General features: G+C 42.1%; 1 protein-coding gene across 3 annotated transcripts; it reads right to left on the bottom strand.

Annotated features, from left to right (window-relative positions):
- Positions 1-466: 466 nt before the first annotated feature.
- nhsl1a (NHS-like 1a) lies at positions 467-22,249 on the bottom strand. Of its 3 annotated transcripts, XM_004565598.3 has the most exons (10): positions 20,688-22,249; positions 13,930-14,037; positions 12,012-12,157; positions 11,401-11,475; positions 10,942-11,176; positions 9,677-10,161; positions 4,953-8,958; positions 4,154-4,241; positions 4,000-4,053; positions 2,958-3,045 (listed from the first exon to the last, which is right to left on the bottom strand). In XM_004565598.3, the coding sequence occupies exons 1-9, from the start codon at positions 21,367-21,369 to the stop codon at positions 4,029-4,031; spliced, it is 5,850 nt and encodes a 1,949-aa protein (XP_004565655.2). In that variant the 5' UTR covers positions 21,370-22,249; the 3' UTR covers positions 2,958-3,045; positions 4,000-4,028. The 3 variants fall into 3 exon arrangements, with proteins under 3 accessions (XP_004565653.2, XP_004565654.2, XP_004565655.2); XM_004565596.3 differs by lacking the exon at positions 4,000-4,053 and having other exon boundaries at positions 467-3,045; positions 20,688-22,248; XM_004565597.3 differs by lacking the exons at positions 4,000-4,053; positions 11,401-11,475 and having other exon boundaries at positions 467-3,045; positions 20,688-22,248.
- Positions 22,250-23,772: the final 1,523 nt, after the last annotated feature.

Below are 23,772 nucleotides of genomic sequence, written 5' to 3'. Positions count from 1 at the left end.
CCAGGGGTGTCAAACTTATCTTACAATGCAGCCCACTTTGATCTTAAGCGGGCGAGACCAGTGAAACCTCCTTTCTGTCAGTGTCTGTTTTTCTTCATGGTGAAAAAAAAGCTGCTGTGACAAAAATAGGAATCTGTCCACACAGCTCTCTGGATTTAATATGAAATACATGTGTAAAATTACGGAAAAAGCTATCATGGCCCAGACTGTCCAGTTTTTTGATTTGTTTTTAGGTTTAGTCATAAAAAAACAGAAATGTCTATCATAGAAAGGGAAAAACAGACACTTTTCCTATACTCACAAAGTTACAGAGGTTTTATTAGAGACACAATTAAGTGTTTTGCTATTTGGCATAATGTGTGAAATTTCTTTGGTAACCCCCCCCCCCCCCCCCCCAAAAAAAAAAACCCAAAAAAAACAAAACAGGGCTGACAACACTTTACACAATGGTAGAACAAGTCACAGATTCAGAAATCAATTTGTCCTTTATTGCTTCCATTTCTACATTCACCTTTTTACATACATTTCCATTTCTTTCAGTTCTACCTTTTTGCTGCTTTTCTACACATTCAGTTCTCCATTTCATCCCGATCATCACTTTAACCTAAGACTTCTTTTCTCACAGTGCTTTCCTCATTTATTTCAGTTTCCCAAGTAAATTCATTCATTTTATGGTTAATATAGTAAATCTCAACCTCTTATGTCCACACAGAGAGAAGATAAGATTATGTTTCTAAATACAAAGTCTCCACCCTAAAAAGTTACTTCTGATAGTTTGCAGTCGTATTAGCTGCTACCCATGGAAGTTTGCATCCATTGCTGAAAAAAACAAGGATTTTTTCAATCCATAAGTCGAAATTTAAGGTCATCATCTCAAGATTGAAAGTTTCACTGACTAACTCAAACTTCTGAGAAAATGAACTTGGAATTTTGGAACTTGGAATTAAGCCAAAATTTTGAGATTTTGTTTGTATTTTGTTTTTGTCAGTCATGGAAACAAGCTTCCATAGATGCCTACCATGAGATAAACAAATCTGATTTGAGGGTGAAAACTGAATGTAAGTGTTGTATGACTCATTAAGCTGGAGGCTGAAAATGCTAACAAAATAGAAACAAAGATTCAGCTGCAAAAGTCATACAAACAAGAAAACATGATAAGAGAGAAAAATGAATTTAGGGATATTTACAGAAAAGGACCATCTCTATTCCTTATTAGTTACAGTCTCAGTGAATGCAGCTGGTCATAATGTAGAAAACCAGACTTTTAAACGATTATACTGAAACAAACATCAAAACACAAGCCATTACAACATTTACACTAATGCTTAAATTTGGAGACGCATTAGCCCAGCCCAGTTACTTAGGTGATAATAATAAACCCCAGTAAATAGTTTGAATCGGCTGATTTAAGCGTCAGTATCGAACATTTATTTTGCTGAAAGCATTGTGATATTACTTTTCTATTGAAGAAAAAAAACAATGCTTAATTGATTTTGTTTTCCCCAATATTTTGACCTAATTGATTTACATGATTTTTAACTTCATGATTAACTGCAACCACAAAAACATTTCTTGAGTACAAAATACAAAATTCAGGAACATTTTCTTAATGTGATAAATTAATTTGTTTTTGGATCACTTTTTTTGTGTAAACTAATTTTTAATATTATACTGGCTCCCCTCCACAACGTCCATGATGTGGGTCTAGATGGATCTTCATCTAGTTGTTGATATTTTCTTAACAACATCAAGATTGTAGCTCCCATGTATTTCAGTTTGATTTGTGTGTGATATGAATATGATGTGAAAAGTCAGTCCTTTACACAATTCCTGGATCCACATGAGGAATCACCTCCGGCAGAGCATATCCAATTCAACACAGATGTGTATATTCTAGAAGTTGCTGAAATTGACTGTTTCAGAATATTTAAAGTGTGATCTCAAGAAAACAAAATTCTCATGTGTAGAACAAACACGGGTTACTTGGCGAATATAAAGTGCAGAAGACAGAAGAACGTGAATTTATCAATGTCAAAGAAACTTAGTGTCACTGACGTTGGAAAACATATAACTAGTGTGGTTTAAAAGGAAATAAAAAGCGAAGAAACTGTTGGAGTGAAACTCTTATGTCATCGCAACAAGCTTCTTTTCTTGAAACCATTAATATTGTACACATCCTTTTAAGGTGACTGATGTAGTTAATTAGGAAGTGTGCTTTAGTGCATTCAATTAAATGCTTCAGGTGAGTTTCAGCTGAGTCAGCTGAGACTTTGCCACACATTCATGACCACATCCAATTTTTCTGTGGTGTCTAACATCCATCTGCTCCCAGCTACATCAGCAAGCTTTCTTGTCCATCAAGCAGTCTCAACCAGTGTCAGACTGGATTCTCCATCAGCTCCCGATGACTCGTTGAAATCCTCTTCATCTTCCTCCTCATCTTCCCCTTCAAAGATTGCAGTCATGGGGGCTGCAACAAGGCGGCAGCGGGCGGCAAAGCGGCGGCTAGCCGAGCAGGGAGGAGTGAGGGAGCGAGGGCGCGTGGAGGAGGATGACAGGAAGAAGAAGGGAGAGGAGGAAGAAGATGAGAAGAAGAGGTTATTATGTGGCAGATCCTGTTGCCTCCATTCCAACATCATGGAGAAGCTCTGAGCACATGGAGATCTGGGAGGTTGCTGAACATTAAGAGTCAGGTGGGCAGTGATGTCATGTGTTTCTCCAGTTTGGAGGGAGCTTGTGGAGTTTACTTGGTCTGAGGATATGTGAGGTGGTGGTGCACCATGAAGGTCAGCTGCTGCAGTGGGAGAAACAACTTTCCGAAGTCGCTCAACTGCTGAGATTCGAGATGAAGAATCAGGTCGACTGCCCTTCCTCAGCAGGAGAGCCTTAAAGCTCTCACTTCTTGCTGACCTTTGACTCTTGAGTGCTGCAGGTCGCATTAGCTGGTCAGTGGGAGTCACCGGAGGGGAGGGGGAGGAGGAGGAGCTCGAGACACGATGTTTGTCTTCTTCTAGATCCCTTCTTCCAAGCATCTTCCTCTTGGACCTGACAGAAATGTGACAGAAAACAGTGAACAATAGTAACTGTATATTTAGAAGCTACATGCACTGAATTACATGGCCACAAGAGAGTTGCTCTATTTTAAAAGTTTCTAGTTAACATCAAGAGGCAACTTCTAGAAATCTGAAAAAATCTAATAGACAACAAAGACATAGGTTCCTAAGAATATGTTTAATATATACATAAACAATGACATGACAGGAATGGAAGGGAACTTGGATTGAAGCACTTTTGTTTCTCAAGTATAGGAGAAGCTAATTAGCTGGGGGATCAAAGAACAAGTAGACGAAGTAGATATCTTACATTTAGTGTCTGAGGAAGAACAGGTTGCGAGTTTACCAGTGATTATGTTTTTGACTACATTATCTTGGTATCTGTCGGGAGGTTTGAACCTACTTGTGGCTTTGAGAACCAGACAATGTCTGGAGATAGTTTTGTACCCTCTACTGTGTGTCGTACTGCTTGATGTTATCATACCTTTGTTTCCTTACCTCCCCAGCAGGAAAGATGTATTTTCCTGTCAGTGGCTTACATTCCCAAACTGACTTTCTCGGTCTGTAATTATTGTGTATACATGAATACCAATGATCCCTGACTCCTCCAGTCTACATGCCAAAGTATCCTTGGGCAAGATACTGAATGCCAAATAACTTTTGATGCATCCATCTGAGTGTGAATGGGTGTGCTTGAAGGCATAGAACAAAGTACTGAATGAATGTGTTTGTGAATGGGTCACTGAGGCTTGTGGATAAAAGTGATTTGAGTGCTCAGTTAGAATAGAGAAACACTATATACGTACTACTACTAAATCTCTGGATTCTTTGACAGCTACAACTTATTCCTATTTGGGGCAACAGGGAATAAGGAAGAACTAGTTTCTATGTATAATAGGAGAATAATAATGACACTACACACTTAGTGACTAATTAAAGGCTTTACCTGTAGACAAACCCCAACTACCAGGGCATTCATGCTGTCCCTTCCCATACAGCACTGCTCCATAGAGTAAGAGGTAGAATTCAAACCAACAAGTGAGGATGTGGTTTAAAGGATTTTACAGAACAAGTGCATAGTATACATTTTGTGTTCCCACCTGTGAATGATGGTGAATAGATCCTCTGTGGTTCGCGGACAACCAGAGATGAACATCTGATCTGCTGAAATGCTGCCAAACACATCAGCTGGGAAGGAAAGGACAGTGAAAAAAAACTGAACTTCAATTGTTCATTTAACAGTTCAGTTGAACTGAAATTGAAATGATGAAGAATACAATAATAATAATGGATTGCATTTATATAGCGCTTTTCGAGAACCTCAAAGCACTGTACAATTCCATTATCCATTCACTCTCACATTCACACACTGGTGGAGGCAAGCTACAGTTGTAGCCACAGCTGCCCTGGGGCAGACTGAATACAAGAGCAAGAATAATTATTTATTTATTATTTATTTTCCAATAATAATTATTAAAGATACCTGTATGCTCCGAAGATGACATTCACAGACATGATACTGCGGTATATAAGTTCCTATGTATGTAAGTTCCTATTGAGCTGTAGTCTGACTGAACCACATGCTGTACCTTATCTGCATATTTTTGTCTACTCTCACAGCTTGTTTGGGCAGGAAACTTGGCCCACTTTGCTTCACACCTGCACAAACAAAAGCTCTGCCTACATTTACTGAATGACTACTAAGGCAGATACTGGGGACAGCTAATACAGAAAATGCTTACTTAGTTTCACCAAGGACTCCATAAATTATATATTTGAGCATTTGGTGAACAATAAACAGGGATCTATAAATATTAGCTGCTATAATGCATAATAGGCTCACCACAATCTGAATTGGATAGGTTAAGAAGCAGGATCTGTGGTCTTGATAGAACTTACCATCCTGGGGACTGCTAGCCTCCTTTGATTTTTCTCCTCCTCTCAGAGCTCCGGGCTCGTCTTGTTTTTCACCTGGCTCTTGTATGAGAAGATCTGGTAGTGACAGTTCACCCCGCAGGCTGTCAGTGGACAGTACGCTGCTGAGAGAGTACCTGCTCTGACCAATCAAACTGAAGGAGCTTTCAGAGTCACTTGTGTCTTGGTCCCAAACTTTAGTAACTTTCATCTTCTGGCTTATTTGGATTGTCCTGTCTTTTCTTACATCTCTCTCATCTCCAGATGAGGATGAAGAGGATGATGAGGATGATGAGGATGATGAAGATGATGGGGAGGGTTCCATTTTTGCTGAGATCATTAGCAGCTGCCTGCCTGGCCTTTTCTTCTTCTTTTTCCTTCCTTTGTCTTTTTTCTTTGTGGTGGATGACATCATCATCATCCTTGCCATGTTAATCCTTCTCTCTTCCAAACTTTCCTTAATATCTTCCTCTTCATCTTCAGCTAGTGATGACCTCATCATTCTCCTCTGAAATGATGTATCATCTTGATAAAGTTTTGTTTTGATATCACCACAACTGGGGTGTGTTACTTCAGTTTGGGTGCCCTCAGTCCATGTGGAAGTAGTTCCTTGGCCCTTTGAGTTCCCTAATGTGCTACGGGTAGCCATTCCCATGATCCTTGAGGAGGCGCAGGTTCTATACATTTCCATGGCTCCTAGGGAGTAGTTGGTCTTTAAGGTATCCAAGGTTTCATTCAAAGTGTTTCGAGCCATTGTGGTCCCGGTGCCTATGGTTTTCAAGGTGCTACTGCTAGCTGTGATGCACAGACTCTGTGAAGCACCTCCAGTCCCAGAGGTCCCCATGGAAGCCCCTCCTGTAATTTTAGATGGAAAGAGTGGTTTGGTTGTTTTGGGTGAGGTCAGTGAGAGATCTGGTCTCTTGTGCAAAATTGGTGTTTTTGTCCGTTGAGGGGAGCTGGCAGGTGAGTGCATGGTGATATTGGCAGATGTTGTGTTAATTGGGTATACAGGTGTCACTGAGTTATCACTGGTGGACACCAAGTGCTTTGGTGAAGGGGGACTATGGATCACATGTTTGTGTAAAGGTGTGCAGAAAGAATCATCAGGAAACTGTGACTGGCTGTTGAACCCTGGAGAAAATGCTGTACTTTGTCCATTGCTCCTCACCACATTGAGTTCTCGTGTGGCGTTGGGGGATGTTGTGAGACCCAGAATGCAAAGATCAGGCTTCTTTGGTGGAACTGGCTTCTCTGGAGAGCAGATCTTTCTTGGGCTACTTGGCTTCAAGTCCCTGTTACAGTGTTTAATATCAACATTCTTCAAATCTCCATCAGCAGCACAGAGTGACTGCATTTGTGATTTTTTCTTGTCATTTTGCTCGACTTCCTCTTTGCTCTCTAACAGCATTTTTCTGCATTCTCTTTGAATCTCTGCAAGTTCTTTGAGCTTAGCATCTGTTAGCACTGTTCCTATAATGTTTCGTTGGAAAGACGTAGGTTGACTTATTGTGCTGACATGGTTATTGTCAGTTTCATAAGACATTTTCACCCATGGACTCTCAGAACTGGAGATTTCATTGTTAGCTAGTGTAGCATACATGTCTGAATCTTTCTTTTTCTGTTCACTGGACTGTCTGCATTGAGGAGTGCCACCATTCCTCAGCTGAAGCCCAAGACTTCTCTTGCTAGCAGTGTTATGAATAATGCTTTGTGAGCTTTGAAGATTGTTGAAATCTGATTCATCTGCCAAAAGCTCTGTTTTTGTTTGTTTGAAGAAATCATCATCTGATTCATGTTTAGGTTGTTTCATTTCAGCATTGTCTGGGCTGTGAAGGCTAGCATTATCCAAGGATGCACTAGCTGTATTATTGTCATTGTTTGCAACATAACAGATATCGTTTTCTGATCCTTGTTCCGCTAGGTTAACACTGGTGTTGGAAACAAGGTTTCCTTTAGTCAAGTCAGCCAAGTAATGTTGAGCTTCTTTGATTGGTAGATCCTGGTTACCATGGTTACCAACAGACAACAAAGCGCCATCATCAGTAGATGTACCATTGGCTGGCAGGACTTCCTGGTTCTTAATAGAGCGGAGTTTGACGTCCTGCAGAGCTTGAGCAGTTACCAGAGGGCAGGGGTGTGCTTTGCCATATTTGTGTGGAAACGCGTCTGGGCTTGGTCGGGAGAAGACAGAGGCAAAAGGTGTGGGGACAGTAGACAAAGGAGGGAGAGGGGGAGGTGGTGGTGGTGGAGGGAGGTCAGCAATTGGCATGTCTGGGAGTTCTGAACATGGGGGAGGAGGGGGAGAAGTTGGGGGAGGAGGGAAGTTGGTGGAAGATGACACTGTAAATACCAGATCATGATGGGAAGTCTGCCTGACAGCGTAGGAGTAGGGGGGAGGAGGAGGCCGGGAGAAGGGAGGTAGAGGAGAAGGCCTGGCAAGGGATAATGGTGGGAGAGGAGGCGGTGGAGGGGGCAGAGGAAGGGATGATGGTGAAGGAAGAGGAACAAGAGAAAGTTTAGTGAAAGAACAAGGAGCAGGTGAGCAGGACTGCAGTGGAGGAGGAGGGGGAGGAGGAAGAGTTTCATGAATGGGAGAGCAGGAAAGTGAAAGCAAAGAAGACTCGAGAAGAGGAGGCCGAGGTGGTGGGGCAGGAAGATTAATATGTTTGGCAGAGGAGTCTGAGGAGGTGCAGGAGGAGAGGGAAGAGGTTGAAGAAAATGAGGATGAAAGGGATGAGAAAAGTGAAGACTTCCTCTCTGGCACTGGTGGCTTTGGTCTGCCTTCACCTCGAGACCTTGTCCTAGGCAGGGAGGATGCGACAGGGGAGAGGGGGAAGGAGGTAAAGCAGGAAGAGGAGAAAGGTGAGGTTGGGGGGAGGGAGAAAGCTCCAGGACTTGTTGTGAGAGGGGAGGATGGGATGAGGGGTGAAGACACTGGCGTGCCAGGAGTTGGAGTGTTAGACTGACTAGAGTACCCACTGGAGGGCGAAGCAAGTCGCTGAAGCCCAGGCACAGAAGAGGAAGCTGGAGGTTGGTGATTGAGAGTAAAAGTCAGACCTTCCTCCTCTGAACCTGGAGACCCAGGGCTGAGGTGAGTTGGTTCGAGGTTGGAAGGAGGAGAGTCAGAAGAGGTTGATGCCTGGCAGTCTGGGTTTAGAGGCTCAAAGGTTGAAACTGTACCACAGTTAAGCCCACTTTGGCGTCTTTTGGTGCTACTTCGGGGCACCCAGGGATCCTGAAAGTTCTGGGGAGATGACGCAGGTGTGTGCTGCATGGTGCGTTCCAGGCGGGGACCGCGCTCCACCTTGGGACTAGAAGAAGAACGCGAAGATTTGCTACGACCTGGCCGTCGCCTCAATGAATCAGAACGCAATGGTGGAGGAGGTGGACGCTTGGACTTGCGAAGGGAGATGCTGCGGGTGACAGAACGAGAGTAGCAGGAGGATGTGCTTGACTTCCTTTTCTCACGGTTTAGCGAGGGAGAGGACATCTTCACTGAACGCAAGGAGCTGCTATCAGTGCAAGAAGGGGAGGACCGACCAGAAGAGAGAAGTGGATCGAAGTTCCAACCTTCATCAGAAACACATCTCATTTCCTGGGAAATTCCACTGTGGACACTGGAGGTTGGAGAGAGGGTTTTGTAGCTCCATCTCTCTCCAGTCAAGGAACAACCATCTGAGAAACACTGGGTGTCCTGCTTTGTGGTTGTCAGGTCATCCTCTGCTGGGTAATGAAACTGAGTCTCTGAATCAGTGATAGGGGAAGAAGGAAGAGAGCCGGGGGAAGAAAGGGCCTCATTATTGGGCTTATCACTGGGGGAAGCCCACTCTGATTGTAGGGCACAACTAGAGGTTGCAGGGACAGATGATATAATAGGTGAGGAGGGAACGGAATTAAAGGAGGAGGAAGGAGACTGTGGCATTACTCTGGCAGTGGGATCAAAGGGCAGCAGAGGGTGAAGATCACTGGGGAATCCCTGTAGATCCTGTGACTGGAAAAGAAAACAGGAATAAAAAAGAGAAAAATGATTTAAAATGTGCTCCAGGCATTTCTAATTTAGCATAACTTGGTTTCCTCAAAAAGCCAGTATAGTAAATTTAGTGTGAAAATCCAAAGTATCTGATGCTCTTCTATTGCTTTGATATTTCTCTTCTACCCAGCCGACAGTGAGCAACAGTAACTTAAAAATTTAGAAAGGTCAACAAATGAAAGGCTCTGAGCCCATGACATACTCTCAGCATCTGTAGGACATTCTGTTCATTGGGGACATGTTTGGAGTCTAATAATAATGGATTGGATTTATATAGCGCTTTTCAAGGCACCCAAAGCGCTTTTCAATGCCACTATTCATTCACTCTCACACACTGGTGGAAGCAGCTACAGTTGTAGCCACAGCTGCCCTGGGGCAGACTGACAGAAGCAAGGCTGCCATATCGTGCCATCGGCCCCTCTGGCCAACACCAGTAGGCGGTAGGGTAAAGTGTCTTGCCCAAGGACACAACGACCAGGACAGAGAGCCCGGGGATCGAACCGGCGACCTTCCGGTTACAGATACGCTTCCCAACCCCCTGAGCCACGGTCGCCCCACAAGTTCTGAACTGTCTTCCCTCTGGCCTATGTTGGCTGACATTAGCATGCCAGTCATCTGGAAACTCCTTCAATTTATGCTTTGACTTTATTAGTGTAATAATAACTTCTGATTAATTTACCTGGTAGCAAGATGAGGAGGTGCTGAGAGTCCTGCAGGATACACTGTTACAGCTGGCCTCGGAGTTCAGGGAGGAGTTGGTTGCTGGACGGGGGAGGGTGTGGCTCTCCAAGGATGGTGAGCAGCAGGAGCCGGAATGGCAACCAATATGTGGGGAAGAGGTAAGGGAGGCCATGAGGCTGGACATTCCCTCTCCTTTAGGGGCTCGGATTCTCCTTGTTGACAGCTGCTCCTCTTTTCTTAGATCTCCCTTTTCCTCCACCTCCATGTTCCTCTGCTGATGAGGAGAGGTACATTCAGATGCAGGTCGACCCACAGTGGAGAACTGACCAGGAAGAACGTCAGAGATAGATGGTGACTTCGGGAGGGCATTATCTGGTATCCCAGTAACTGTCTTGCGTCGGCTCAATTTCCGGGGTCGTCGGTTTAGTGAGTCAGCATTGGAAAGTGTTCTTCGAAAACTGGCTTGGCGATCAAAACTCTCACCTTAAGTGTGAACACATACAAAAAGGTAACAGTCAAGACATGAGAAACCAAGTCGCTACTCCGAATCCAAGTTTAGCCTATGAGTCCTGCTGTAGTTTACTTAAACCTCACATCATATCCTAACTCTGATGTTTCCCGTTAGTTACTTAGAGTCCTGATAAACTCATATGTCCCTTTAAGGTCTTCAAGATAAGCTTCTGTTGAAAGAAAAAATCTCAGTTCCAAGTAAGATCTAAAGCTATAGTGGATAGTTATACAGTTATTTAACAAAAGTTAATCAAGTTTCTGTGAGAGCAGAATCCAGATGAAAATGGAGGCAATGTACCTCCGATTTCAACTCCTGGTCCAGAGTTAATTCTGAAAAGGCTAAAGGTAATTTACCAAGTCCCAAGATTTGGGTGAGTTAAATTGAAGTAAAGCCTCAAGCCTAAGAAGAACTTCAAGTTGGATTTGGGTCTCATTAGATTACTCTAACTTATATTTCAAATCTGAGTCCTATCCAGACTCCAGATTTTAAGATTTAAGGCATGAATCAAGATGACAAAAGCTTTCTGGTCTGCTCTAAATTAGAAGAACTCCCTATGAAGACCAAACTGATTTGAGCCTGAGAAAACTTTAAAGGTAAATCTCGAGTTTATGTCTCAGTCTATTTTTGAAACCAGATGCAAGTAGAAATTCAGTGTAGACAATATGGCAGAAATAAATTTAAAGTTTTAGATGAGTTTCAATAGTAAGTTCAGAGTCCTTACAAACAGAATCTGGATCTGAGTCCAGCTGTACCTGTTACATTAATAGGAACAATATCTGCTGCGACTGCTTCGGCCTGCTGCCTCATCCTCTCCTCCGGCGTTGGAAGTCGAGGGTGCGGTTCCACATCCATTTCGACTTTTGGCTCATATGTTTGCTCATCATCATCCCAACAGGAGGTGAGATGGACGGGATTCAGGACCAGTGGTGTCAGGGGTCGCCTGTTGTTCAAGATGAACATCTCATCTTCCTCTGAGGATGTTGTGGACTGACAAAGAAAAGAGGCAGAAATTAACAGTTTGGTCTACAAATTGAGTTTTGATACAGTTAAATCTAGTCCAGCAGCGTTGGGGTCTAATCTAGCCTGGAAGGGTCAAATTAAGACTTTGTCGACTGTTAGGGTAAAAAGCCTGTTTGGGTGTAACTGAGATGCTGCCCTACTTTAATTTTATCTAATCTAATGTACTACAGACATGTTTATTCCATGTTTACCTTTCTTCTCCAAACTGAAAACTTGAAACAAACTGAAAAGCAAGACTTAGAGAAAAAGTCCAAGACTCTGGACCTCTGAGGAGGGTTGAGAACATGAGGGAAGGATCAAGGGATGAGAAAAACAATTAAAGGAAAGGTTAATCATTGAGTATAACAAATAGATGGCAGAAGATGTGTCAGTGCTTCAGTTTGACCAGCAGATGGAAATAAAACACAAAGATTCTGCACTGATTGCACAAACAGAAAAAGATCCAGAACACACCAAACCAAATGTCTGTAGTTTTAAATCAGGAAACTGGATTGAAAAATAAACAATGAACATATATAAAACTCCAGGCTCCTTTAAATATATGGGGAAACAAAGGGATTCTTGTCCTTTAAGAAGCCGTTGTCTTGTATTTTACAGTGTGGCAATAAAAATAGCTTGAAAAATTACCAATAACAATTATTCTTTTATTCTTTCAGATGTAATGGTGAGCATGCTGGGCTGATATAATTGAGTTCCCGGGCCATGAGTAAGAGACACCGAACTGGTAGCGCTGGTGTCATTGTCTTCAGCCCCATTAATATATATCACTACATCTGTATAAACATCTTCACATGTTTCTCACCATCTTCCTGCTTTTGTCCCTCCACCCTCGTCGTGTGGTTCCGTCTGATTGGTTGATGCTGGAGAAGGGAGGAAGGGTGGGGCTGGGGGGGTGGGGCTGAGAACCACTTGGGATGCTGCAGCCATGCTGAGTCAGCCCATTACATGCTACAAACACACCATGATGATAGAAAATAGTGAGTTGAGTACATGAGAATGATTGTGGACTGTGTGAGCTTTGCTGCAGTGATCAGCTGAGATCAGCAGGAGAGCTCAGCCTTCGTCATTTATGCTTTCTCACAGTGACATGTGGCACTGCAGCTGCTGCGAAGCTGCAGAGCGTGCTGCATGCAGACCCCTGCAGCACTCTGCAGTCTGCTCACAGGCTGCTGTCACCTCTAAGCTTAATTACTTCTCTGATAAGCATCAAAGAACCAGGATTTATGGCCTCAAGCGAAGGAAACTGATCATTTATAAAGCTTAAGTACTTCATTGAAAATTTATGGAATCAAACACAGTGTAAAAGGCCTTTATTGCTCAGCAGCTATAAAAACAGACAGGAGGCTGTTTATCAGGACTGATGGCTGATTGAGAATATACTGCAGATTTCAGAGACATAAACATTTAAAGAGCAAATGATGAGGATCTCTTTGAACAGGCAGCTGCTTTTGCAGTCTTTCCTGGCAGACTTGTTGGTGTAAACACCCAAACAATGTTAGCCTTAGCGACATGACAGTGTTATAAACAGTTAGTGATCTGCCACTGCAGTGAGGAAGACTGTGAGTTTTCCACCTTCAGCCCATAAAGAACAATATCAAGAGTGGAGAAGAGTACGTATTCTTTCAGCAGCAATTCTGTGAGTGTGTCAGGTCATAAGGTTACTGTCTGCTGGCATCTGTCAGCCAATGCTAATCCTACAGGACACACACACACTTAGGACTCGAGGTTTGTGTGTAACAGACTTCTGAGGCTCTGGGGGTTCACACACTTCTTGAACTTGACCCAAAATAATTTTCAATTTTCTTTTTTAATTATTTTACACAATATATAATATGACATAAGGAAGACAACAAATAGGGAAAAACACATTTATTATTTATTCATTAATTTACTGTAAAAATTTAACTTAAATATTTTCAATTTGTTTAAATACTTATAATCTACTTATTGATCAAAAATCTTTTCCACCTGGGTCTACATCCAAGAATGGATACAGATACAATCCATTAACTCACGCTGTGAATGTTTTCGGAAGCAGACGTCATTTAGCCTGACCAGATGCTCCATGTCATTCATATGTCCGACTTCCTGCCCTCCTCATCTGCTCTGTGCGGCTTGAAAGGACTTATAATTAACTTGGATTGCAGAGCCACTTCAGAGATGCTTCTACAATGTGGAGCAGTGGTTTTAGTGTTTTCAGTCATTTCTACCGCAGCCGCATTGCAGTTTCTCCTCATGGGACTCAGGTATTATTGATCGAGTTTATACACAGACTTCTTTAAGTGAACGTCTCAGTTCACAAAACAGTCTGATTGCTGTTCTGGACTCAGGTTCAAAGCTGCACCCTGTCTGTTCACTTCTTCTTCCTAATTTAATCCAGGCTCTCTAAATATTTGAGTTAATGAAGGTTCTCTCCCTCTCTCTGTAACCAGAGCTGGTAATTCTTGATGTCAGTAAACATTTTTTTTCATTGGTTTATGGTCTCAATAGCTACTTTTAAGTCTTATTGAAGATAACATGGCGTTCCTTTTGGAAAGTATGGTTCCATTAGAGTGAGACAGGACCAGAAATCAGGGAAGGATTTAAAGTGTGGCTACTTATTTTCATCTAGAGACTTTCTCAAGTCTCTTAGCATTACTCTAAATGTGTTTCCCCACAGATCCAGTTAATCTCACATTTTTGTAAGGTTAACTGATGAAACACTAAAGTACCACTCTCACCTCGCAGGTCATCAGCACTGCCTGATCGCCTTTTGCCAGGGATGAAGCGCAGACCCTGCTGAGGCTTCTGGGTAGTGTAGTGAACAGACCACTTACTGTCCCCGTCCCCTGCAGGACAAACAAAGACAGAGAGAGAGAGAGGGAGAATGAGGCTACTTTCTGGATTTTAATCTTGTTTCAGCAAATCTTTTCACACTCAGAGGAGCAGTGATGATGAGAGCTGCTGCACTCAGCACTATTCAAGGTGACCTCCACATCACAGGGCTTTTATTGTGAAAGAGCTGCAGATTGACTGTCTGTGGTATTCAGTGGACAGATGTATGGACAGATGTGGAGCTTGAGTCTCAGCCTTCTGCATTCTGCAATGTATGTCAGGACCAAAAACACCTCTTATAATACAAAATAGGAATTTCTTACAATAACTTATGAATGATTTTGTTTTTCTGCACTGACAGCATTTTTTGTTTTGTTTTAGTCATTCATCTCATCCTAATAATATTCAAAAAACAAGAGAGAAAAGATAATTTGTTCCCATTAATCAACCACATCTCTCTTTAACCGCATGAACCAAGTCATCACTGATGAGTGATGGCCGATTGTTTATGTTCTGTTGTCATATTTTTTGTTGTCATTCAAAAGACAAGTAAATAAACACCATTACATTTTAATCAAGAAAAGGTTATTTTATTTTTTCGTCTGAACACAGCCTTAGAGGTTTAAACCAAACAATGGAAACAAACATTACGGGGACTGAAATGGCGATGCAGGAAGCTCCTGAGATCCTTGAAGGAATGCCAAAGTCCTTGAGAAATATGAAAGATTATTTAAGATGTAAATATGGTCCTTGAGATTTTGTGTGTTTTGGTGGGTTCTTTAGAACAAGCATGCAGAGGCTGAAATATGAAAATACACTTCAGTGATTGGCAGTGGTCCGATAAATACTTTAGACAGTTCCAGAAGTGTCAGAAGGTATTTTGGGTTTTCGAGAAGCATCAGTGGTGCTTGAAGTTCTAAAACATTAGAGATTCGATATAAGGCTTGCGGGGTTTTCACTGGCTCTGAAAAAGAAGATGGAATTCTTCTAGGAAGGCTTAAACAGTCTTTACGGGGTCCAAGTAATCCTCAAGGAGGTCTGACAAGTTGTGACAGTTTTTAAGAAGGGACCACAGGTGTTTGAGAAGATTTAGGGAGTGCTGTGGCAGGTTCTTGAGGAGGTTCTTTATGTTAGAAGGAGGCCCTTGATGAAGCCATAAGAGAATTACAGGAACCACCAAGGAGAATGATAAAGAGACCATCCTGATTCTTGAGGTGCTTCTGCTGGTCCTTGATATGAACCTGAAGAAGCTTGGTAGTTCTTAATTGGGTCCCAGAAGTTCTTGGTAGGTAGTGGTCCTTGACCAGGCAGTAGACATCTGTGGCAGATTCAGTGGGTCATTGCAAATGTTCCAGTGATTCAAGCTGCTCTTGTATGTTGAGGACAGAATAAATGTCCACACTGATCATCAAGAAGATACTATGGTTGCTTAATTATTTTTTCCAATTGTCATTGAGAAATAACACAGGTCTGTAAAGAGATTTAAATTGTTCTTGAGGGCATTCTAGAGGTCACTACGAGGTTATAAAGCTCTGAATAACTTTTCCGAGAGTCCTTGTGGAGATTCCAGGGGTCCACAAGTCCTGACAAAAGCCTTTAAATAAGCCTATATTGTTCTTGAAGAGTTTCTGGGGGTTACTGGTTAAAGGGTTAAAACCTTGAGAAGACATCCTAAGGGTCCTTGTGGAGATTCCAGGACCCCTTGAGAACACAAATGCCAAAAAAGTCTTTAAATGATCCCTAAATTGGGTTCTTGAAGTCAGTAAGATTATTACAAGGCATTTAAAGACAGTCCTGGAGACCTTGAATAGGGTCTCTAATGTTTTAGACTATAGTTACAGGTAATATAAACTCACATTTCAAATGCCCATTAAACTGCTGATCTAAACTACGTTTGACATGATTTTTACATGCACCTGAGAGCCAATCAGGGGGTGGTATCTATGAGGTCATCTTTAGAGAGCTATAACTCACTCTACCTGTACAGCTCAAAGGTAAATCAATCCCTCGCCAATACAGCGGCACTCACCTCTGGTCTTACTGAGATATCTGAGGACAGATTTGATTGCCGTTCCGATCAGAACCATAACGACGCCACACACTCGTTTAGACACACACACCGACACACACACTCCTGAGGCTGCAGCAAACAGAAAGAGAGCGGGCGAGCAGCAGCAGTAATGCAGCTCGACTCGCTGCAATGCTACTCTCCTCCCACTCCTCTCTCTCTTATTCTCTTTTTATGTCACTCGCTCCCCCCTCTTTCTTCTTTTCTTTTCTCCACACACACACACACCGTTGGCAGGAAGCCAGTACACGTGTGTGTCCTTCATGTGTGTCGCCAGGTGATGAAGGTTACCCGCAAATACCGCATTATCACAACGACACATGAAACATGATGCTTTGTAGATGAAGAGAGATGAAGAAACAGAATTCAAAGTGTGTCCGCGCCTCTGATGTATCCCTGTTCATCTTTTATTCTCTGTGTTCTCATGTTTCTATCTTTGTGAGGTCCAAAGAGAGTGAGGACATGCTGTCAAAGTGTGGACATCAGCTTTGACATCAGCATCTGAGGGATAAAATGAGGAAAAATGCCAAAAAAAAAAACAAAAAACAAAAACACCAAAAAACCTTCAGGGTATAACAGGTGCTAATGCACAAAGAGATAACCGCATCCAGTATTTGAATAGATGCAGGTGGTGCATATTTCATGTTTTTACAGTCAGATCTGTATATATTTTTAACAATAACCTTTCAAAAGAATGATATAAATACAGCAGAATACAATTTTCTTATTCATCCATCCATCCATCAATCCATCCATCCATCCATCCATCCATCCATCCATCCATCCATCCATCCATCAATCCATCCATCCATCCATCCGTCTTGTGGTGCTTTTCTGAATGTGGGGCAACAGTCTATGTAGAAAAGCCCAGATCTCCTTCTAACCAGCCTGCCATCCAGGTCTTCTGGAGTGACGGCACGGTATTCTGAGCTAGCTTTACAAGAGACACTAAATCTCTCTGGGATGACCAAGCTCCTCATCCTATTTCTAGCAGAAAGCCCATACAGCCTGAGAAGGAAATAATTTCCTTGCTTATATCTGTGATCCCATTCCTTTGGTCACTGACCACAGTTCATAGCCATAGGTGGGGATGGGAAGGTAGATGTAGTAACTCTAGAGCTTCGCTTTCATACTCAGCTCTCTCGTCACCCCAATAGACTGTAAAAACATCTGCATCACTGCTGCATCAATCCATCTGTAGTCTATTACTCCTTCCTGGCCTCGATTATGAACCAGACCCCAAAATAACTCCACCATTTAGTGCAGAAGCCATTCCCAGCCTTGAATCGCCCCACCACACTTTTCTGACTGAGAACCATGACATCATGGAGACTTGTTTTTTAAAATTTGTAACATATTGTTAAAAATGCCTACTTGTCTTAGTAGATGTGTTTAGTGGACATAGCAGGGGTAACTTGTACACTCCTGAAGGTTTTATTAATCCTTAATAAATATCCACAGGTTTTGGGCTACATACCATATATTGCCATGAAGATGGTGTCTTTTTCAGGTAAAGCATTGCTTATTTCAACAAGAACATCATTCTTTAACTGTCATTCCTTATGGCCTAGACACTGGCTAATGTCAGTTTCATAGTTTTCGTGACAAAATGTTGGCATTTTGTCAAATTTTGTGGAATTGTTTTTTTCTTTTTTCTTTTTTTTTAGGGAAAATCTTGCTTTTCAGCAAGACTATATTCTGCACATATTCCAACAGCAGAACTCCACAGTAAAAACGTGTGCAACCCTAAGTATTTGTGGTAACACTGGCCATGGCTGATAGAGTTGACAGTCACCTTCATCATCACCAACTGGGACAGTTCCAGTCTGTAACTGTGCCGACTATGTGGGCCAGTGGAGCAGCTAATTACCGTCTTCATGGCTGACAGCCTGTCTGTCTGTCTTCACCTTCTCACTGTTTTAATTAGTTTCATTAATTAGACAGTAAGTAGGACACACTATCATTATGTCATAGTCTTATATATAGTCGGAATCTGTTAAACTCTGAACTCTGTCAGCTGTCCAGTCAGGAAAGAGGAAGGATGAGGACAGAGTCACGTACCACTGACTGATTGATGCTCAGTTTTCTTTGTTTTAACATTATAAACGCTGAGACGTCACCACAAAGGCAACATGAGGGCGGGATACTGAAGGTAGATGTTAGGAAGCTAACAGGTAGCAGCTGTTGCAGCTAAAAAGCCTGTTCATTATCTGTTATTCGTGGAATTAGCTTTTAGGCCAATGCGTGGAGCGGCAGCTAATCCTTGCACACACACACACACACGTACACATGAAGAAGATTATGCACACAGGGGAGATAATTAACCAAGAATATGGAGAGCTGGTGTGATTTTCTTCTGCATATTATCAGAGAATAATAGCTGACTGGTGCTGTGATGCATTATTGATCAGACAGTCACACAGTGTGTGTGAAAGTGTGTGTTTACTCTGCCACAGGAGACGTGCAGGCACTGAGTTGCTGCTCTAATGTTCTCATTTAAAAATGGAGAAACTGTGAGGCAAAGACTGAACCAAACTGGGACGAGCTAATCTGGAAGATTTTATTGTATCACACTTTAATTTTACTGATACCACTAATTATGAATATCTGCCGTGAGAAATCTCTTCCCAAGTCATCCAGGAGCAAACTGAATTTAGTTTAAGTGGATCCTAGTCTGCCCTGATGAGAAGAAACACATTAAAATTTGTGCGAGATTTAGAACCAAAGAGAGCCAGATAAAGCCATCTTTCTATATTGAAATGGATAAACAAGAATAGCTGAAGACATTCAGGACCTCAAAGAGTTATGTCAGACAAACTTAGATAATTTGGGACCAGACTAGTGGCTAAAAAACATTCATAATATCAAAGAACCAAATAAACCAAAACAAAGTAACTACTCCAATTTCACGTCTTGATCCATGCTCAATCATCCAGGAAAGTAAATCTCCAAAAAGTTGATTCTGTTCATCTGGACGTAGCGTTTTGTGGGAGAAACGTTTCGTCCCTCATCCAAGTGACTTCTTCAGTCTCAGCTGACTGCAGGTTTCCCCAAACTTATAAACAGTACATTTGCATAATGACTGAAACCAGCCCACTAAAGGAACAATGGGCTGGGAGGTCAATTCCTTAATCATAATTATGCAAATTCTCATGACCATTGATCAACAACCACTGACCAAAACCCACTGATCAAAGACCACTGAATGGTCCAGAGATGATCAAAGACCATCTCTGAATTGAGGAGGGGGCCTAAGTGTCCATCTTTCACCATCTTACAATGCTGTGATTGCAGCCATTCCCCAACTCTCTGTGAATGGTACTCATGGCCATTGATCAGTGGTTGTTGATCAATGGTCATGAGAATTTGCATAATTATGATTAAGGAATTGACCTCCCAGCCCATTGTTCCTTCAGTGGGCTGGTTTCAGTCATTATGCAAATGTACTGTTTATAAGATTGGGGAAACCTGCAGTCAGCTGAGACTGAAGAAGTCACTTGTATGAGTGACGAAACATTTCTCCCACAAAACGCTACGTCCAGATGACCAGAATCAACTTTTTGGATACTCCAATTTAAGACTATATCAAACCAAAACACGACAGGTGAGAACATCCAGGGCTTTATAACGCCAAACTAGGTGAGTTACTATTATTTGTTACAAAACTTAGCTAGGACCATTTAGAATATCAAACCGAGCTTTTCAGGGCCAAATAAAGCCAGACCATAATAAATGGGATAATTCAGGACCTCAAGCTGGAATCTTGGAGACCGAAGTGAGCTAAGCAAGGCTAGCTAGCAGCATTCAGGGCTTAACACAATTTATAGGACATTTTACATGCATAGAAATGCAGTCCTTCCAGGTGAGATCAAACAAAAGTACATTTCAACTAGATTTAGGCTCAAATAAAATTTGAATTTTGTGCCAGATTGAAGATCATAGAGAGCCAGACAAGCATAACTCACAGAACGGAAATGGTCAAATAAGAGTAGTTGAGAATATTCAGGAGGTCAAACATCAGGAACATCACGAAAACTGAGATTATTTGGGACCAAACTAGAAAGAGCTAGAGTGGTAGTAACCATTCAAGTCCCACGATTTAGCACTATTCTGGGCTGAATAAAAGCAAAACCTTTGATTATGCAACCTCGAATAGATCATCCAGGATAACAAATGGTACCATTTATAATATCAAAAAAGTAAGTGTTCCAATTTGCCACAGTGTCACAGTGTATTTGGGACTTTTAAAAGTCAATTCAGGCTGACTGGGATCTGTGGGAACAAAACTGAACTAAGCTATAGGATACCCTGGACCAAACTGGGATAACCCAGACCTGGTTGGTTAATTAACGGTCTCAAAGAAGGAGGTAATTCGGAGTGTGTTATGCTGCCTGATATGATTGAGTACCACATAAACCCTAATACATGTGTCTATTTGACTATCATCTGAAATCTTTGAGGACCAAAATGGTCCAGTTGCACAACTCAAAACCAAAAGCACCATTTCAGGATTCCCAGCTTGGATAGTATCTTTCTAGCAGTGTAATACCAAGTACTAGTAGCAGTATTCTGATTACCCAAATTTCTTGGTAGTACCTTTGTGTAGAAGGGGTGTAGTTTGGGTTGCTTCCTTCCCAGACATTCTCCCTTTGCGACGTCTAAAGCACAAGAAGCTTGTCTTGCACTTCCTGCTGGGCCTGTAGCGATATTGTGGTGGCGGCTCTGGCTCCTTGAATGGGGGTGTAGTTCTAAGATGAAAGGGGACAGGCATGGTGTAACCGGGACGGGGCTCTGGGGTTGGGGGGCAGGAACTAGTTCTGCGTCGCTGGGTGAGAACTGGGCAGTTAGGGCGCTGCAGCTGAAGCGGCAGAGACTGTGGATGGGGTTTACCGCAGGCCTCTGGAGTAAGGAACAGTTTCCCACGAACCTCTGGGGTGAAAGAAGGGTTGATATGGGAGCGTGGTGGGAGTTGCTGCGGGCGGAACCAGGGACTGTTTCCTTGATACTGCAGGTGAGCTGGGAGGGGCTTTTTTTCACTTGAGGCTGATGCAAGCTGTCCCACGCCACCTGCATTTAACCCATAGATGGCATCATGGTGCTGGTAGATTTTAGCTCTGAGCAGGCGCCGGCGCAGGCTGCCCTCTGTTTTTGGTTGCAAGGAAATCATCTTGCGTGGAAGAAGCTCATCTCGCTCTTCATCAGGACCAGAATTCCAACAATGCGACGTCACACCAGGCCCCGCCCCCTCCCCACCCAGGCATTCCACATATGAAATCATTGTTTCTCGAGCTGTGATTAGGAGTTTGATGGGCTGACAGATTACAGGTGACTCACCACGACTAAACTACAATAGTATTATCATCTTTTCGCAGTAAGTCTTCTCTTGGAGTCAGTTTTCAACCCCTTGTTATTCAAACTCATAAAGAGATTTGTATCATCCAGGTCCTTCACAATAAATGTCCAAAGAGGATCAATAATTCCAGAAAAGGTCCTAATTCCTCCAAATTTAGTTAGCCCTGCCTTATAAAAGAGTTTGATTCTGCAAAATAAGCATTAAAAATAATTTTTGCCTTTTTTAGTTGAAGAGAAAAATGAATGTCATTGGACGCACATATTTTCCAGTTATTCACAAAACGAGCCTTGAGCATTTCACAATAAAAGTCTTAAAATGCTATATCTTCACAAATAGCACATTTGGGTTCAGAACAACTATGCAAATTTGTATTATTACAAAAGGTTGATAAAAAATAATAATTTTAAAAAAATGCCCTAAAACAAAGTCCAAAATGTGCTCAGTCGTTTATAAGTTATAAGTTTATAAGTAAGATCTCCGGATCCTCATGTCCACATGTGCAAATGTCCATTTCTTACAACAAACAATCCCAACATTTCACAGTAAAAAAAAAAAAGAAAACCTTCGTGTGACCCTGGAATGAACGCAGTTAAAACCTTTAGGAGCTCTGTCCAACTTCTTCTTATTCCTTCACAATAAAAACCTCAGACCTCCAAACCACAAACCAAAAAGTCTCCCACGGCCGATGTGAATCCAGAAATGATTACAGTCCAACAGTAAATGTGATTTTTCTTCAGAGGTGTTGACATAGTGCTGCTTTCTTTCCTCTCCTCTCTCTAACTCTAATCTACTAACAGGGATTATCCAGGTCTGCAGATGGCCGGTGTGGGACAGGTATTTATCACCACACTCACAACACATGTTGCTCAGTAATGCGTTACTGTGTTAAACTGGGTATCTCTAAATTTAGATCTTAAACAGAAGGTTAACATCCTTCACAGCTTAGTTAAACTTCACCTGCACACCACACGATGTGGGTTAATACACACCTGTCAACTGCAACAAATGCACCAAATCCTACTTCTATAGCTACAGTTAGCAGTTATAGAAACTCGCTGAGCCAGATAACGTTTATTACAGCCACAAAATGACGGCATTGACAGCAGCAAATCCTCTTTGGATTCATTGACCAATTAATGTACTTCAGAACCAACACTTCTTATCTTGATTCAGCATGCAAATACGCAGAATGGACATAATGATGTGGAGCTTGAACTATAGAGACTGCCATTAGTGTCATGTGCACCAAATCTCTACTAGATTTTATTTTGTCATCTTGCTTTTTCATTGTGTGTTATTGCACCTCGGCTTGGTTTTGCTGTTGCATGTAGCTGACCCTCCAACACGACCCTCAGCTACATGCAACATGATCTGTATTCCATTACCTCCATACTGAAAGTAAATAAATGCCTCAGTCAGGTATCCACTACCAGAACTGGATCCTGCTAAATAAAATGTTAAGAAGAAAGGGGACAGTCAGCAGTTGCAGCACATTAAGGGGAACCACAAACCAGTGTGGTTTATAGTGTTCTCATAAACCACACTGCCTCATTTGTGCACACAAACCTTCAACCAGGAAGTCCTGAAGAAGGACCTGTGTTAAAACCACTTGAACAATATCTTAGATTACCCAAGAAAAGAAACAAACCAAACTTTATATTACCATAAAGGGAAAATTCAAACGCTGATAGTCAGTGCTTGACTGGAATTTTAGATTCACACATAGCATAAATGCACTACTGGCTGCTGTTCATCTGTTTATTAACACAAAAATCTATTCAGCAAGTCACATGGCAGCAATTCATTGCCTTTAGGCATGTTTAAGACGACCTGCTGAATTTTAAGCCGAGCACCACATTGGTGATGAAAGGTGATCTAAGCGCCTTTGAACATGCCATGGTTTTTAGAATTTACAGAGAATGGTCTGAAAAGTTGAAAATATCCTGTGAGCAGCGGTTCACAGAAGACTGGAGAGACAGCTTTGAGCTGATAGGAAGGCAACAGCAACTCAAAACCACTTATCACAACTACATATGCAGAAGAGCATCGCTGAATGCAAAGCGCATCAAACATTTAAGCAGATTGGTTACAGCAGCAGAAGACCACACCGAGTGCCACTGATGTCAGCTAAGAATAGAAAACTGAGGCTATGGTTCATGTGGATTCACCGAACTTGAACAAGAGAAGACTGGAAGATGTCCCCTGGTCTGAAAGGCCTTGATTTGTGCTGGTACATTCAGAGGTTGGATCCATCCCAGGTTCCAGCTGGTGGAGGTGGAGAAGTGTCCAAAGTGACAAAACAAAACATAAACATAATGAAGAAATATT

This window comes from Maylandia zebra, linkage group LG23 (assembly GCF_041146795.1).
Source record: "Maylandia zebra isolate NMK-2024a linkage group LG23, Mzebra_GT3a, whole genome shotgun sequence".
Taxonomy (NCBI): domain Eukaryota; kingdom Metazoa; phylum Chordata; class Actinopteri; order Cichliformes; family Cichlidae; genus Maylandia; species Maylandia zebra.
The sequence above is the reverse complement of the archived record's forward strand: the minus strand, read 5'-3'. Positions and strand labels throughout refer to the sequence as shown.